At 40.9% G+C, this 16,761-nt stretch overlaps 1 protein-coding gene across 2 annotated transcripts; it reads right to left on the bottom strand.

The window, feature by feature from the left end:
• Positions 1-915: 915 nt before the first annotated feature.
• On the bottom strand, positions 916-16,238 carry LOC101174308 (protein FAM171B). Of its 2 annotated transcripts, XM_004081808.4 has the most exons (8): positions 15,924-16,238; positions 8,486-8,719; positions 7,927-8,019; positions 7,690-7,848; positions 6,418-6,588; positions 6,058-6,174; positions 5,642-5,765; positions 916-2,274 (listed from the first exon to the last, which is right to left on the bottom strand). In XM_004081808.4, the coding sequence occupies exons 1-8, from the start codon at positions 16,093-16,095 to the stop codon at positions 1,410-1,412; spliced, it is 1,935 nt and encodes a 644-aa protein (XP_004081856.1). In that variant the 5' UTR covers positions 16,096-16,238; the 3' UTR covers positions 916-1,409. The 2 variants fall into 2 exon arrangements, with proteins under 2 accessions (XP_004081856.1, XP_011487864.1); XM_011489562.3 differs by lacking the exon at positions 8,486-8,719.
• Positions 16,239-16,761: the final 523 nt, after the last annotated feature.

Below are 16,761 nucleotides of genomic sequence, written 5' to 3'. Positions count from 1 at the left end.
TTAACATTGGGAGTTGGGTCATCTAGACCCACTAGACAGTTCGCTGAATCTTTTTTCTTCAATGATTTGTGAACCTCACTGGTGTCATGGATTACATGAAATCCTCTTCACCTTTATGCACCTTTGTCATGGTAGAGATAACACATCAATGCAAGAGTGGGATTATCTAAGATAGCACAAGGGTTAACCAGCCCTGTTTGTGCTAGTTGTGAATTTGACTGTTTTACAATAAATCATACTTAAATATTAAGGGTAAAAACATCTTTTCTATTGCTCTTTCAATAAAAGTCAATCACTGCAGCTTTCTTGTTTCAGCACCACTGAGATCTCAGCTCATGTTGAGCAGCTGCCAATGTTTTTATGGCTCAACAAATCACTCTGAAAGTGACTCTAGCTATTGTTCTCCCTAAATCTGCCATCCCCTTCAATTGTACTTAGAGGCATATTTTTGGAGTTATCATCATTGAATGCAATGTTTCCCAATCCTGTTCCTCAGCCCCCCCCCCCCCCCCCTCCTTCAAACACACGTGGTTTCAATAAGGCAGCTTTCATCAGGCTGCTGTAGAGCCAATTCATTACTCTGAACTGAGTGTAGATGGAGCAGAGAGACGTGGTAATCGTGCGGGGCGGGGAGGCCCTCTGGACCTGATTTTGATTCCTTTTGGTTCGGTCTGACCAAAGACAGTTAAAGACAGTAAAATGTGCTAAAAGAAAAAAAGTCACCTAAATTATTTTTTGATGAAATGTTGCATTTCTGAAGTAGTACGACAAATGCTGATGACAAAAAATGAGATTATATTTTAAAAGATAAATGTGTTTTTTAAAATGATGACATTTAAAGACCCTCTCCAATGAAAATTGTGTTTTTTGGCATTTTCCTGATGATGGAGGACTAAAGAAAATAAAGCACAAAATTCAATTTGCAAGTATTTTTTATTCAAATCATTGTGAATCAGGAGCAGACAAAAAAAGCAATTTGAAAAAGATTGTATTTGTGACATAGACGGGTGCGGGGTCGCTCCACACCAACAGTACCACCCACAACTCAGAAGTGAATTTCTAAAGGACTCCTGCCACTCTGTAGAAACTATGTCCTAGAAAACTACAAGTTTTTGTCTAAAAACAGCAAAATCAGAATTTAAAGACCAATGGGAACACTTTTAGACTAGATCAAATGATGATCAAAGTGAAACTTTAAGCTAACAGAGCCACAAATACAGATGCTGATGTAGAAAAATTACAATTAAATGGTTATTAAACATTAGTCTTTGTGCAAAACTGCTCCATTTGTTATATTTCTTAGGCTGATATTTGTTAAACTGTTTCATTGATGCTATTCATTGGAGAAAAACCTAGGCAGACGTAGGGCCTTTTCACCCATAATGCTTTGCTGGTATGACGGTGGATTTTTACTGTTGGGATGTGCGTTTGACAAAAGTGGCCCTCCGATCCAGGGTCCCAGCTCTCCTCACAGGACCCGGGTTCAGTTCGCTCATGTCCACTCCTGAGTCTAAGCTGGTGTCTCGACTCTCGACCGGCCTCCGCCTCCTGTGCTGCTCTGCTGTGGCGTGGTGGATCTCAGCGGCAGGTTTGCCCTCCAGCGACACAAACCAGGCCCGAGGAGGCTGAGGTGACTGGGTTTTAGAAAATCCTGCTGCGGTTTCTCCCGAGTTCCTGTTTTGCCCAATTTTACTCAACGTTCCTGGTACAGACGCCGACTCAGGGAAGGGACTCCTGGGGTTTGCTTCCTCATCGTCAAGCCGACCCTCAGCTTCTTCTGTCTGGTTCTGGACAACAGAAGGGCTTTTAGGCAGAGAATTGGTGTCCGGCTCGGCGGCTGCGCTGTGGGAAGCACCTGCTCGCGGCAGAGTGGCTGATTTACGCCTCTGTGTTCGCTCCTCCACATGGAGGAAAGCAGTAGCAGGAAGGTTGGCGACCTGTTGATTGCAGAAGAATAAACTTTCCACAAGAGACTCTGGAGTTTTCACTTGTTCAGAAAAGAAAACCATCGGATCGCACAGATCCATTTCGAGCTCCACGTCGTCACAGTCCACTGTAACAGCTACAGCAGCGGGGTTACGAATCACACTGTCGTCATTCCCAGATATAAAGGCAGCATTGTTTTTGTCCTCCTGTCTTTCTGTCTGTGGCATGCTCTGCTCCTGCTGAGGGTAAACGTGTCCTGGAGATGCTTCATCACAGGATGTGGAGGTGCTCTGGTCCTTTCTCCTCATTACTGTGAGCTTTAGGGCGTTCTCCTCACTGACCTCCCTTCTGCAAAACAAACAAAACACTAATCAACAATAAACTACTTATGACACAAACATTGCATGGCTTGAAAGTTCCCTACAATCCATCAATCATCTTATATATACAAATCTGTCTCAGTGCATGTATGCTTATATGTGTATGGAGATGTCATAGCAAAAAAAGAAAAAAAAATCAAGAAGAATCCCATTAAAGTGTTAAAAAAACAATTTGGAGCTGCACAGTGGTGCAGTGGTTAGCACTCTCTCCTTACAGCAAGAAAGCCCTGATTCAAATCCTGACTGGGACTTTTCTGTGTACATGAAGCCAGATGGACTTTTCCACTTCCTCCCAGTCTAAAAATGTGCTTCAAAGGTTAATTGGTTACTCTAAAGTGTGTGTGTCTGTGTGTGAGTGCTTGTGTGGCCCTGCAACAGACTGGTGACCTGCTCCAAGGTGTACTCCGCCTCAGCCGAACTCCAGCAACCCAGTGACCCCGAAAGGGAAAGAGTAGGTTAAGAAAATGGATGGATAAACAATTCGATACCATAAGGGGGGAATTCCTTCTTTTTAAAAAAACTGGTTTTAAAATAAAGGTAATTGAGTTAGGGTCAAGTAATCAGATAACCAGTAGGTGGCAGTCTGTCCTATTTATTCTAATTGTAGTAGGTTTAGGGGCTGTCATCTGTACTTGGTTTTTAAAGTTAGAAGACGTTTCACCTCCTATCCAAGAGGCTTTGTCAATTCTGAAAAAAGCTGGTCGAAGAGCTGGTATATATGCACTCATGGGGGAGGAGTCAGACCTAAAACTGGATGGTATTGTCAACTTAGCCTACATGGTTTCGGGTCGTTAAGAGTCCTTTGTCCTCAGTTGGGGTTGGGGAGCCAGTGACTCCCTCCCCAAACTGGTCGTCTCTTTCTGCTGTTAACGATTGTTAGGGATGACACTGTTGGGTTGTTTAGGTTTCAAAACACTGCCGTAGATGGATGGAAGAATAAACCTGAGACCACCATTCTTATTAAGAAAAGGTTTATCCTTTGTGGCCTTCAGGTGGAGATGCACTGCAGACTCAGGTCCACTTGGGTTGGCTCTGCGATGTTGGTAGAGCCGCTTGTGTAGAGTTTTTTTTTTTTCTCCTATATACTGTTCATTGCAGTTCTCTTTGCAGTGGATAGAGTACACAACACTACTCTGTTTGTAGCTGGGAATTTTGTCCTTTGGATGAACCAGTTTTTGTCTGAGAGTATTGACTGGTTTGAGATGAACTGGGATGTTATGTTGTTTGAAAATCCTTTTAGTTTTTCCGACAGGCCTGCGATATAGGGAATTGAAATACTGTTCCGTTTCGGTTCTTGTTCCTTCTTGTCTTGTTTTCCTGTATGTTGGGATCTGGTGAATGCCTCTTCGACCAGCTTTTTTCAGAATTGACAAAGCCTCTTGGATAGGAGGTGAAACGTCTTCTAACTTTAAAAACCAAGTCCAGATGACAGCCCCTAAACCTACTACAATGGAACCAACCTGGATGAATGAGAGTCTTCATAGACATAGATATTTATTCTAATGTAAAAACATTTCTAATTTTAAACATATAGAAATACAAACAATCTGGTTCCAAATTGATTTAATAAATATCAAGGACAACTGGAGCAGTGTTGAATTTTTATTTAGTTAATAAATATATTTAGAAATTAGTCTTGAATGACAGATGATAGTGGATCTTTGCCTCTTAACCTTGACAGTCATGATACAACTATCCCTTGATTTTTTTTTTTTTTTGTGGGGAAAAACCTGAACTTGATGAGGTCATATCCAGGCCAAGAGGACGGTGACCTTCGAGCTGAGAAACAGGTTTTAAATATGACCATAATAAGAACTGATCACATCATGACCATGTTATTTCTCTATCTTTATTTCCCATTTTAATCCTTAAAGACCCACTCCAATGAAAATCAGTTTTTTTAACATGTTCTTGTGGAATTTTTCTGAAAACTAAGTCCAAAATTGATTTTCTGAGTATTTTTTCCCCTCAATTTGTTGTGAACCAGAAGCAGATAAAAACATGTAGTTTGAAAAAGATTGTTGTTGTGACATAGAAAAACACACTGGGGGGCCACAAGCTCCCTGCTCTGCGTCAACGGACTGGACGTGAATTTTTAAGTGAACTACTGCTGCTCTGCAGAAACTGTGTCCTAAAAACAACACAGGTTTTTGGATTTTGGCTAAAAACAACAATCAAAATTAAAAGACAACTGGGAATGTTTTAAAATAGATCAAAAGATGCAAACGTTTGGAGCTACCTCACAAATATTACCCGGAATGCATTTTTCTATCTCCACCGCCCCATACCACCTCCATCCTGGTCCACAGCTTTGTCACCACTGCTGCAATTCCCTCCTGTGGCATTCCCCAGTAATCCCTTAAAAAATCTTCAAGTGCTCCAGAAATCAGCCACTCTGATAATTGATAACCCCCCCATTTTACAACATCCCACCCTGTTAAGTTCTACTGGGTTCCTGTCACCTTCAGAATCGACTACAGACTCCTTCTGTTCACTTTCAAAGCCGTCCAGAACCTCACTCCCCCGTTTCTGTCCAGTCTCCACCAGTTCCTTCTAGATCACTCAGATCACTGCCTCAGCTTCACGGGGGGGTGGGGGTTAGAATCTTCAGCTACTCTACTCCTAAACCCTAGGAACTCTCTCTCTCCTGATATCAGGCTCATTGACTGTTTCTGCATGGTTGCGCAGTGGTTAGTGCTCACAGCAAGAATGCCCCCGGTTCAAGTCCCGGCTGGGGGACCTGAAAACAGAACATCACTGGGGGGCCTTTCTGTGTGGAGTTTGCATGTTCTCCCCGTGCATGCGTGGGTTTTCTCTGGGGACTCCGGCTTCCTCCCACCATCCAAAAACATGCTTTATAGGTCAATTGGTCACTCCATGTCCATAGGTGTGAATGTGAGTGTGCATGGGTGTGTGATATGTGTGACCCTGCGACAGAGTGGCGACCTGTCCAAGGTGTCCCCTGCCTTCGCCCATAAGTGGCCAGGATAGGCTCCGGCAGCCCCTTGACCCCGAAAGGGACAAATGAATGAATGATTTACCGTTTCTAAACAATTTTGTTTATGCAGATACTACCCACTGTGGTCGTTTAATGCCTATGTACACTCTAGCTTCTATTGTTCCATCTTGTTTTAACTGTAAAAGTTCCTTCACATTAAAAGTCTTACTAATATTATTCCATTTTTGGAACAGTTTTTACAGTATTAAGCTCCTGTAATGTCTACAGCCTTTACTTCTTACTTAAAAATGTTGGATTAACACAACTTTTTTCTAAAAATGGTTCTTCTAAAACTTCAAGTGATATGTGAGACTTAGACAAGACGAATGCTTGTTACCTGCAGAAGTTTAACAGACCCAGCAAAAGGCAGACTATGGTGAGAAGCATCCCTCCAAGAATAACCATCAAGAAGAAAGTATGGTGTGAGATAAAATCAATGAAGACAGAGAGTTGGAAAAACTCTGAAAAGATGGTATAAAGACAACATGAGTGCACAGGTTTAGAGAATAAAAAAATATGGAGTCATAAACTTTTTCAAATAAATAAGAGCTTTCAACGCTGAGTTTCAGTTCCTTACATGATTTTGATGGACCATTATTTTTGTAATCCAGATTAAGATGGAGTTTACAAAAACTATTAGACGTGTGAGAGTCTGCTATGAAGAAATAACTTCCATTCTATGTTTTATAGAAGATTAAAGCATAGCACCTATAATCTTTTTCACATTTGAGCTTTTTCAAAAAGGAGGTGTACCTCTGGAGGATGAGGCAGATGCTGCGATCCAGTATCCTAGATGAGGAGCCGTGAACGTCCACACGCGCTTTCCCTCCATGAGGACTACCTGACCAAGTCCTTTTTTCTTCCATGCACCTTTAGGGATTAAAAAAAAACAGTCATAAACTGCACTAGTCCAACAATAACGAATGCGGAGAGTTAAGAATTCTGTGTTAAGTCGGATAATGTTTGTTTTCATTGGTCATCCACCATAACTGTGAAAAAATGACAATTAGAAGTTAGCAGGAAGTTCCCAACCCTTGAAATCTTAAAAAAATAAGAGTACTGGTATTTGACAAACAGAAGAAAAATGGGACAGTGCGTCTTTGTCGTGCTCACCTGTAGTCATGTTTAGAAACCATGCTGGAACACTTTTTGAAATGTGTTGTCCTAAGCCATCAGAAACTGGGAGGCTGACCTGCACGGGCCCGTTTATATCCAGCTCTATGTCCCCGGAGAAGAGTTCTACGCTGAAAGCCGCTAGGGGCCTCAACTCCACGCTGACATATCCTTGAGAAAACGGGAGGAAAGGTTGAAGGAAGCAAACAACCAATCCCAATCTTCCCACAGATATAATTGTTCGCCGCCCTGATACCGGGGATGACACTGATTCAACTTTTACTGCAGCAGGAAACAGAATTTTATTCTAATTGAAATACAGATTTACTGCAGACAAAGGAAGTGTGGGTGTTTTATCAGTCTGTCTGGGTAACAAATGGCAGAGATAGCAACTGTTCCACCTCAGGTCTTCTCTGGACCCCAGATGGTGTCTAATGATTGGAGGAGTGAAGGAAAGAAAGGGAAGAGAGCAGATGGGCAGATGGAATGAACAATGAAGATAGTGCACAAGTAGGAAAAAGGCATGGTTAAACAGATTAATATGGGTAAGGGATGGATGGATGGGGTCTGTGAGTAGGAATAAAATTAGAACAGGTGGATACAAAGGAAGGATGGATAAATAGATGACGAGAGAGTATGAAGTATAAAAAGATAAGGGGAGCATAAGAGAAGAAAGACATGTAGGATGACTTTAAGCTAAGGCCTGGTTTATATGTCATAGTGGGTTTGAATCGCTCGGGTCGCATTGGTTGCAAGGTCATTGGAAGGGAATTGCCCCAATCACTTCAAAATGTGAAACAAGTTGATGACAGATGGCAAAGTATGTCCATTTTATTTTCTCAAAAAGTATACCGGTAGTTATTTGGTATGTTGAGGCTTTTAGAATACAAAAAAATCTGACATAGCACCTACTTTGTCTTGTCTGCACCATTAGTTAACCACAAACTTGTTTTATGAATATAAAATCAAAATCTCAAAGATCCCTAGATATCACTATACAAAAAACACCACACCAATGAAATTTTGGAAATAATGTTGGAAAAGTAAAATCCCCACTAACATGAACTAGACCGCACGATTACGTCAGGAACGCAATATGACTGATGCGATGGACGATCGCCATGAAGTATAAACGGGCTGAAGATGGTATGAAGGTGGAGAGAAGGAAGATGACGGTTGTCAGGTGATGAGAGGTGGAGGTGTGGTCCTGCTTTAGAACTTTACTAAATGGACATCATGTAACAGGAATATATGAGAACTAAAGAAATTTACTGTTTTTGCTGTTCATGACGCCCACAGTGCTTGTAAAGCTCTCCAGCTCCGACTTTAGCTGAGGGATGGTCAGGTACGCTTTCACCGAGGTGAAATTCATGACACCCGCCACATTCAGGAGACTCTTGGGAAACCGGATATTGGGGAGGGATGAGGAGCCTGAAAATGGAACCAAGGGACTGTCTTGTAAACGAGGAAAAGTGACACAAAAACTCGTATAACATGATTTTACTGTACCAGCTGCTTTGCCAGTGATCACTACATAGTCTTCAAAAAGCCACATGTTCCCCTGGTTCAGCTCGAGCAATGACACAGTTACTGATGAAAACACTTCAGGAGTAAAGTAGAGAGGATAAAGGTACAACGTTAGAAACAATATTTCAGATTGACTGTCTTTCTTTTGTTTGTTTTATTGCCCTTAGATGGCAGTGTGGGCTTGCATTTCCCCAGCTCTGGTTTTGGAATTGCTCAGACAGAAGAGATTTCACAACCTCTGCAATACCCACTAAGGCCTGCAGATTCACACCAGTGCTGTCACTGCACTTCTACAGGAGGGAAAAGGAACAAAAACACCAATCCTCTGCGTCTTTTTTTTCTACAGGTGAGGCAATCTAATTAGGAGATAAATGTCAAAAGCACAAAGCAAGTTCAGGCTTTGCTTTGACAACTAGATACCTCTAAATTCTAAATAGCCTTAATTTGAATTTCTAGTGATAAATAACAGGAGAAATTCTACCCTTTTTCCCCTACTATTTCTATATGAAGTGTTGGATAAAAATGAAGGACATAGGCTTACATGGAACACTGCTGGTTTTATATGACAGAAGTGCAGGAATGTAGCCGGTTTTGCTGACCAAAACTGTGCTTGGCAGCCCCAAGTGGAAAGGTACATGAAGCAAAGTTCTGCCGTCTTCTCCGCTCAGAGCAGTGCTGTTCCGGGTGTAGTTGACGAAGACCTCCACAACTGCCTTACTCAGGTGCCGCTGGCACAGCAGGTCATTTACTTGAACCCTCAGGTTGAAGGTGGAGCCTAAATAAATTAAACATTTTAATTCTACAAGTACTTCAAACTTATACTTATACAAGTCTGGTCGAAATGGCACTTCAAAAATGTTTATATTTTCAGGATCTGCTGCAACTGAAACAGCAGTTTCTAGGTGCTAAATGACAAAAAAAGACATGTATGTAAATAAAAGTCTGCACAATACAATTCTACATCAGCACCAAAACAGCTAAACACAGTTCATCGTTAAAGTTATCGTTATCTCGAGTGATTTTTACAGATCTGGAATCAGTGAATATTTTTAATGAAAAGTGGTGTTTTAATTACGATTTTTAAGTTTTTAACCAAAAATTCCACAATCTAGCTGGGTAGCCCCGTCCTTGACCCCCCCCCCCCTCCTTTCTGCAAGCTGTGTCTTGCATGAGTAAAGAAAGACCTTGGACGCACTTAAAATGCCTGTGGGGAGTGCAGTAACATGCAATCTACCCTTCACCTGAGCTTATGCAAGCTGGGCGGGGCAGATCAGAAAGAATGTGTATTGTGCATGCGCTCCTGCTCATTAATTCAAAAGAAGCGTCTATGGGACCGCTCAATTGACAGCAATTTAAAAGAAATACTTAGAAATGCAAAAATGAAATGATTATTTTATTACATTCATTCTCTTTCATAAGAAAAATGCCACATGTACATGTCAAAAATCATTGCTTTACATTTGTCCTCAGCTCATCTGTGGCTACATTCCTACTCTGTTTAAGTCGGTGGCTGTTTTAATTCAGTTTTTCCCCTATGAGGATGGATTTTATTTAGACAGGAATCTTGGAGCAAACTGAAACTCAGTCATATTGGAAACAAATTTGAGACCACCTCCAAAGACAGGTCTGTGTGGGTCAGGGTCCACTTGGGTGTATTCAGGCTGAAAATTTGTTCCGAATTAACGGGGAAAACAAACTCTGGTCCTCTTTAAGCAAACCAAATGTGTCCAGTCTGAATACACCCTAACATGACGCACTGGTGATGTTGTCATACAATGCCCTTATATCACACTGGTTGTTGGTGAAACATTAGTCACAATTGCCCTTATGGCTAGGCTTATACAGCACTTACAGGCCCTTTGTCAGAACTTTCTTTATATTGGCTGTCTGCTGGCAAAAAATGGTAAACCTGAACAGGGCAAAACTTTAAGATTGTATATTACTTCGTAACTACCTCTGCCGGTTCCAAGCCCGGTTTGAGAAGGTTGCGTCAGGAAGGGCATCCGGCGTAAAACATTGCCAAATTTACCATGCGACTCGTTCGCTGTGGCGACCCCTGATGGGAGAAGCCGAAAGTGGAAGATTACTTCGTAAATAAGTAGGTAGGATGCAGGTGCATCGTACAGAATTTTCCTTCTTTCAACTCCCAACAAAACCTGCACACTGCAAAAGGGACCCAATAGTGCAGTTATCACAGCAGTTAGTGGGGACATTCTGCAAACGTCCCACTAGCTCTCATGTATTGCCTGAACATCCCATGTTTTAGGGAGTCGGGGTGCTCACCTTACTAATGACTAGAGTGCGGCATTAGGACACCGTAGCACATCATCCTCCATACGTCATAAGAGTGTGTAGCTTAAATTAGCCTTTAGCATACTTCATCATGGTACACTTACCACATGCGCGTCAGTCATATATTTCATTTCCATTATGTCCCTTGAGGTGGCAGAAAAAGCCTCATGAGTACTCCAAAACACATGTGCGCTCCCCTTAAAATGCACCTCTAACCAGCCAGTCCTCTCTGACCCTGCACAGTTCTGGGCAACCCATAAACCTGCAGCTCCTGTAAAGGTCAAACCCTGTACAGGTCAAACCCTGTACAGGTGCAACTGACTATACTTTAAATGAAACTCAGTAGTACAATGCTAAGAATAAACTGTTCCTTAACAAAAAACACAAGAGAAAACTTAAAAAAGTGCAAGGCTGTTTTTTCCTTCCCACAGATGTGCTGCCCTGCTATAAATATTCTCTGTATTGCGTCTATGCAGCAGGAACTGGAACATACGTTTGCAGAAATGGATCTCGGCGATGAGCTCATAATAAACTCAATAGTTATTTTTTGCAAGGGGGCCCATATAGAGTCTTTTCTGCACTTATTATCTGCAACGAATTGCTGAAGCACGACCGTGGTAGCAATCTCCCCCATCCTAATGCCGTGAGCATCTTTGTGTAATGGCAACAAAGGAACAGCGGCGGTGGCTGAACTGCCGCCGCTCCCCGAGCTCATAATCCCACTGCTAAAAAAGATCTGCCAGAGGTTTGCTGAAAACTCCAGATTTAAGCCACCAGCTTAAAGAGAGGGCCAAATCCAGAAACTCACATCAGGTCGATCCATAACCCCCACCCTTTCTATTCACAATCCTCTCTGAACAGAGGTGAACTAATGCGTTTAACTTCCGGGGAGCCAAACTCCTTTGTCATCCAATATTTGAAAACAAAGGTTTGAGCCTTTTAAAGTCAATGCTGATGGACACAATGGTGGTTGTTATAGGATGCTCTTTTAGTCCAACTTTTAAGGCCAAACAAAACAGTACAGGGAGGGGGGGGGGGGGGGGGGGGGGGGGTCAGTAAAATCTGAAAGGACTGTGGCAGATTACTACAATTCCACTACTCTGAAAATTGACCCATGCACACCACAAAGACATCTATGAAGGGTTTGAAACGGGCTGCCTGAGGTTCTGATAGGAGATGGATCACACAGTGCCTATGTTGTTGGGTGAATGCTACTATCATTAGGCCCGTAATGGAGCTGATGTTTAGGGGAATGAATGATCTTTCTGCTTCTTGGTTGAAGTGTTTACCAATTTTGCACAGATTTGACCACATCATTTTTTTAAGTCCCAACAGCCTCCCATAACAACCAAAGATAACACGTCAAGATAAATGAACACAAGAATGGAATAAAACTTCCATTTGGAGAGCTAAAACAAGCTTCTTTGCATGTTTATAATTTTTAAATTCAAATAAAGTAAATTTCTATAGCACCTTTAATGTAAAAAAACAAAAAAAAAACAAACGAAAATAACAGCTCAAGGTGCTGAATATTAAAACAAATAAGAACACAAAAATACCAATCTCTACACATGCAATAAAAAAATAAAATAAGTCCCTCATAATAATATATACAGAAACAAACACAAAAGAAATAAAGATAAGAAAGTAAATTAAAAAGAACCCTGATGGTGCTGTCTGCCCTTTCCTCCTGGAGTGCTGGAGTGTTAGCATCCCAGCAACACGAGCACAACATCCGCTTATCCCCAGCACCCCCCCCCCCCCCCCCCCCCCCCCACAGTGCCTCAACCCCAGGGTCCAAAGGTCCAACGTGCGCACATCAGGCCAGGCAGCTCGGAGAACCCGGAACAAGAGACCCCAGAGGACAAGCATGGCCAAAACTCTGGGAGCCCAAACACAAATACCCCAGCCAAGGGTGAGAAGACACTCATATACAGTCTGAAAGGTGGAAGTAATAAATAGAAAATTAAAATATAAAACTGCTAAATTATCAATAAAAACAAGTTAATGCATAAAAAGCGGAAAACAGAGTTAGAACGGCTAGAATATAAAATTATAAATTAGAATAAGTTCATAAATAAAAAAATTATATCCGGTTTCCCAAATATCTATTTAAAAGCTGAATTAAATAGACGTGTCTTTAATATCTTTTTAAAAACCTCGGCAGTGAATGAGGCCCTCACATCCGCAGGCAGGTTGTTCCACAGGCGAGGTCTGAAAATATCTAAACGAGGCTTCAACCGTAAATTTTTGTCCTGACCCTAGGGACTTTCAGCAGGCTCATGCCTGAGGACCTAAGGGCTCTGGGAGGTTCATAAACTAAAAGCAAGTTTGATATAAAAAAAGGACCAAGACCATGAACACTCTTATAAACTATTAAAAGAATCTTTAAAATAATCCCAAAGCTGACAGGGAGCCAGTGCAGAGATTTTAAGATTGGTGTAATGTGCTCTCTCTTCCTGGTTCTGGTTAAAAGGAGCGCGTTACAGTAATCTATTGTTGATGTGATAAACGCATGAATTAAGATTTCAGTATTGCCTTTAGAGAGAAAGGGTCTCACTCAGGCGATATTCCTTGAATGATAAAATGCAGTTTTAGTTCCTTCACGTGTTGATCAAAGCTAAGATCTGCATGTAAAATCACACCGAAACAGAAAAAAACAGACCCACTCCAATCAATTTAAATTATTACTGTAATCTATTAAACAACTGTAAATGCGTTCCTAGTGGTCTTTAAATTATGATTATGCTGTTTTTAGCTAAAATCTAAAACTCTGTGTTGTATTCTGGGACATAGTTTCTGCAGAGTGGCAATATTTTCATTATTAATTTTCCCCAGTAGTGATCCGCATTGTGCGCGTGACGTGGAGGAGAAACGCATTTCTTTACGTGGATGTGCACAGACGTTTACATTTAAATGTTAATATTTACTTTTTGTCTTTGCATGACCTTTTAATATTATTTCTCTCTAGAAGTCTGTGGGATTTTGGCTCCTTGGAGCCAGCAAGTACTTCCTGTTTGGAACGCCAGGAGGGAAGGGTTGCTCAGTCCAGTTCTCAAAAAACAGTCAATTGTTCATACTATCTCCCTCTAGCTTACAGCCACCTCACACCCCCAACCGGTGCAACAAAAATGAGCAGTGAGCAATATGGGATCTATCCAGCCCTACAGTTTTGAGTCAGATGCCAGCTTGAAGAAGGAAAACGACGACGTTCATGGATCAAGTCGTCTACAAGTGGATGCATCGGAATGCAGTGGAGCAGGGAGCTTGTGGCCCCCCCAGTGTATTTATTATGTTACCAGTAAGCTCTTTTAAAAACAGGATTTCTTTCCTCTGCACCTGAAACACAACAACTTGAATAAAGAAATACTCAGAAATACAATTTTAAGCCTAATTATATTTACATATGTCCTCCATCATAAGAAAAATCTCTCAAGAACATGTTAAAAACACCAAAAACACCTGGTGTTTACATTGGAGTGGGTCTTTAACACAATGAATTACACCTTGATGAATGTTTACACCTATTGAGAACATGAAAACACTGGTCGGTTTTGTGGGACCACTTTGTAAGTCGGCAGATGGTCCAGCACGGATTTATTTGTGCAACGACCTCCGTCACACTGCATGTGTTCTGGAATTAGGCCATGCATTTGGCTGATGGAGGAAAACACCTTTCATTCCATTCCTAAGGCAGAAGTCAGGGATTTTGAGCTACATGGGGACTCAAAAGGATGCTTTGGATGTAGCGAGACAGAATCCTCACATCACTCTTTAAATCTAAACCTTTGGTTTGCTAATTAGGCAAAAGCACATTAAACATGTTTTAATGGGTTTCATTTATGTTTTAGTTTTGTTTCCTCATTTTATTCTGAAATAGTACAAAACATTGGAAAGATACAAAATAAAAACAACAACAAACTGAATAAAAAGGCCAAAATACTTTTTCAAAAGTTTTTATTTCTCTTATTCAAATTATACCAAAGTAAAACTGTAATTGTTACTTTTTTATATAAAAAATCTAAAGAAAAAACATTTGCAACTATTAAGTTAAACACCAAAAGACAATTTAAAAGATTAATATTTTGTGATAAGTCAGATCTTTTTAATAAATGTAATTCAATGGGTTTTTCCTTTTTCTTTTTTTTATATACATAGGGATTTTTGCCACCAATTTTTGGGATCACAGCGTTCCACATATCAGCTCACTTAATAAATTGGCACTTTTAAATGCGTTTCCCATTATTCAAGCTTGAAGTATTCCTTTTATAGCTTTCTGGACCCTGTAAATAGGCACACAAAACATTTTGTCACCTCTTCTTGGAGTGTTTTGGTTAAAGTGGTTCTAACAGATTATAATCAACTAAATCTGAAAACCTCAATAATTTTATCCAACAGTTATATTTGATGGGTTTATCTCTGTTTAGCTGCTAATGTGTTTTTTTTTTTTTTACTAAATTATAATAAATTCTTGCATGTTTATGCTTTCACAGATCCTGAGTTGTATCATCAGTAAGACGGTTTTTAATCTCTGAGTGTCGTATTATTCCTTAAGATATTTTCATTTTGATGAAGCAAACGTGATTCCATTACATTACTTTGTAATCACACAAAACTTTATTTTAACATGTGTTAAAATAACCGTGTGTTTATTAAGCTATAATTCTGGTTTAAATTGAATAAAAGTAGAGTGGACTCTGCCTGCACAATAAATCGCAGTTAGACGATAGACGAGGGTGATGTTGACTTATTTAAATACAATTGTTGCAGTAAAATGGAAATTATGTGTTACTTGTTTTTTGTTTTGCCATTTGTTCATGTATCGCAATTTATATCTTCATGGCAATACTGATCACTAGTATCGCTTGTGGCATGTTTTCTCTACAGTGGACAGTCCTTTCCTGCAGAAAATGAAGGGACAGGGAGGCATTTGGCAGCACTCAACAAGCCAGCAGGGTTGGAAAGAGGAGGAGGAGAGGGAGGCGGACCAGGGAGAACATTTCCAATCCTTGAAGTCCACAAAACAGACAGCAGGCTCATGCGATGACGGATGGTCATGTACTCCTACATCAGCATGAATTAGTCATGAATCGCTTGGTAAGTGAACAGGGTAACAAATCCTTTCTTTCTGCTACTCAGAGCTGCTCTTTTGAAAGAAAAAAAATCTAAGAGAGAGAAAAAAGGTAGAAGCAAAGTTTTGATGGAAAAATGAAAAAAAAACTTTAAGACCAACTAGGACACACAGAAGCTGCTTTAATACATTCACACATGTAAACTGGCTGATTTTAGAATGTTATTACCACACTTCATAGACAGTTCCCAAAAGCGTTTTAATTTGCACCCTAAGCCACTGTTAGTTTACTAATAAAGATAAAGCCATAAATGACTCTCTTGGTGTTGGTGCTCCATAACAAGCAGATGGGGAGGCCATCACTTAGCCAGTTCTGACATCACTAACTGTATTACTTATGAACATAGATATCAGCAGAGAAAATCCTCATGCAGATGGTGTATGGGCCGACTAAACTAAGACGTCTGAGACTATAATCTGATCAGACCACTCAACCAGAAAATGCTGGATGACAACAATAACAAACACTGTTGTGTCCCCTTCTCCAATTATTGTCTTCATTTTTATCAACCCAATAAACAGTCGAGGGACTATTTTGGTGAAACTTTGTGCGCACCTGCTTTGTCCCGGCGTTGGAGGGGCTCCCAGCCCACGTGACCCCTGCGCGAAAAGTTATCGCCATCATCATCATGAGAAGAGGGGTCAGCGCTCGCGGCAAGCCGACCGGCCGCGTGCCCGCTCCCGCACTGACCCACAACAAGAACCAAGCACGTCCAGAGCAGATACATCCCTGCACGCTCGAATTCGGTCCGGTCCGGTCAGTCCACCTCTATATTGTAAACTTTTACATAAGATAAACAAAACTGGAGCTCATTCTGAGGCAAACGAACTACTTTTGTTGTCAGTCAGCGTCTAAAATCACATTTGTCAAAAAGCTCCGCCCCTCTAGCCCCCCCCATCAAGAGGCCCACACAGCCATTCCTGCATCTATTTATCTGTCCTGTCCTTCTCACTGTTTTGTCTTTCTTTTTCTGTCTTGGGACAAAAACAAGCGGTGAAGCACTTATAATAATAATAATAATAATGGATTGGATTTATCTGCGCTTTTCCAGACGCTCAAAGCGCTTTTATTGTGTCCATTATTCCTTCACTCCTCATTCATACTTGGTGATGGGAGCTACTGTTGTAGCCACAGCTGCCCTGGGGCAAACTGACAGAGTCCTGGCTGCCAGTTGCGCCTATAGCTCTTCTCTTCTGATCATCACCGGGACATTCGGACTTCTGGTGCCGTTTTAAAATAACACATTTCTTTACAGCAGTCTACATGTATGGAGGGTCAATTTAGCCATTTTAATAACAATATTAAAAAATTGCCCAAAACTTTCCAAATTGTTTCAATTAAAGGGTCTATTCCTTGCTAAATTAATTTTTTGAGCTTTTAAGAGTATTGTTAT

The sequence above is a fragment of the Oryzias latipes genome, chromosome 21 (genome assembly GCF_053564925.1).
Source record: "Oryzias latipes strain Hd-rR chromosome 21, Olatipes_Hd-rR_3.1".
In the NCBI taxonomy this organism is placed as follows: Eukaryota; Metazoa; Chordata; class Actinopteri; order Beloniformes; family Adrianichthyidae; genus Oryzias; species Oryzias latipes.
This window is presented reverse-complemented; position numbering and strand designations above follow the sequence as displayed.

Excerpts from the sequence above, each read along its gene's own strand:
- LOC101174308 (XM_004081808.4), bottom strand. The coding sequence starts at position 16,095 with ATGTATCTGCTCTGGACGTGCTTGGTTCTTGTTGTGGGTCAGTGCGGG. Across the intron at positions 8,720-15,923 it reads CCAACGCCGGGACAAAGCAG|GCTCCACCTTCAACCTGAGG; the intron begins GTGCGCACAAAG and ends TAATTTATTTAG. Across the intron at positions 7,849-7,926 it reads GATCACTGGCAAAGCAGCTG|GCTCCTCATCCCTCCCCAAT; the intron begins GTACAGTAAAAT and ends TTCCATTTTCAG.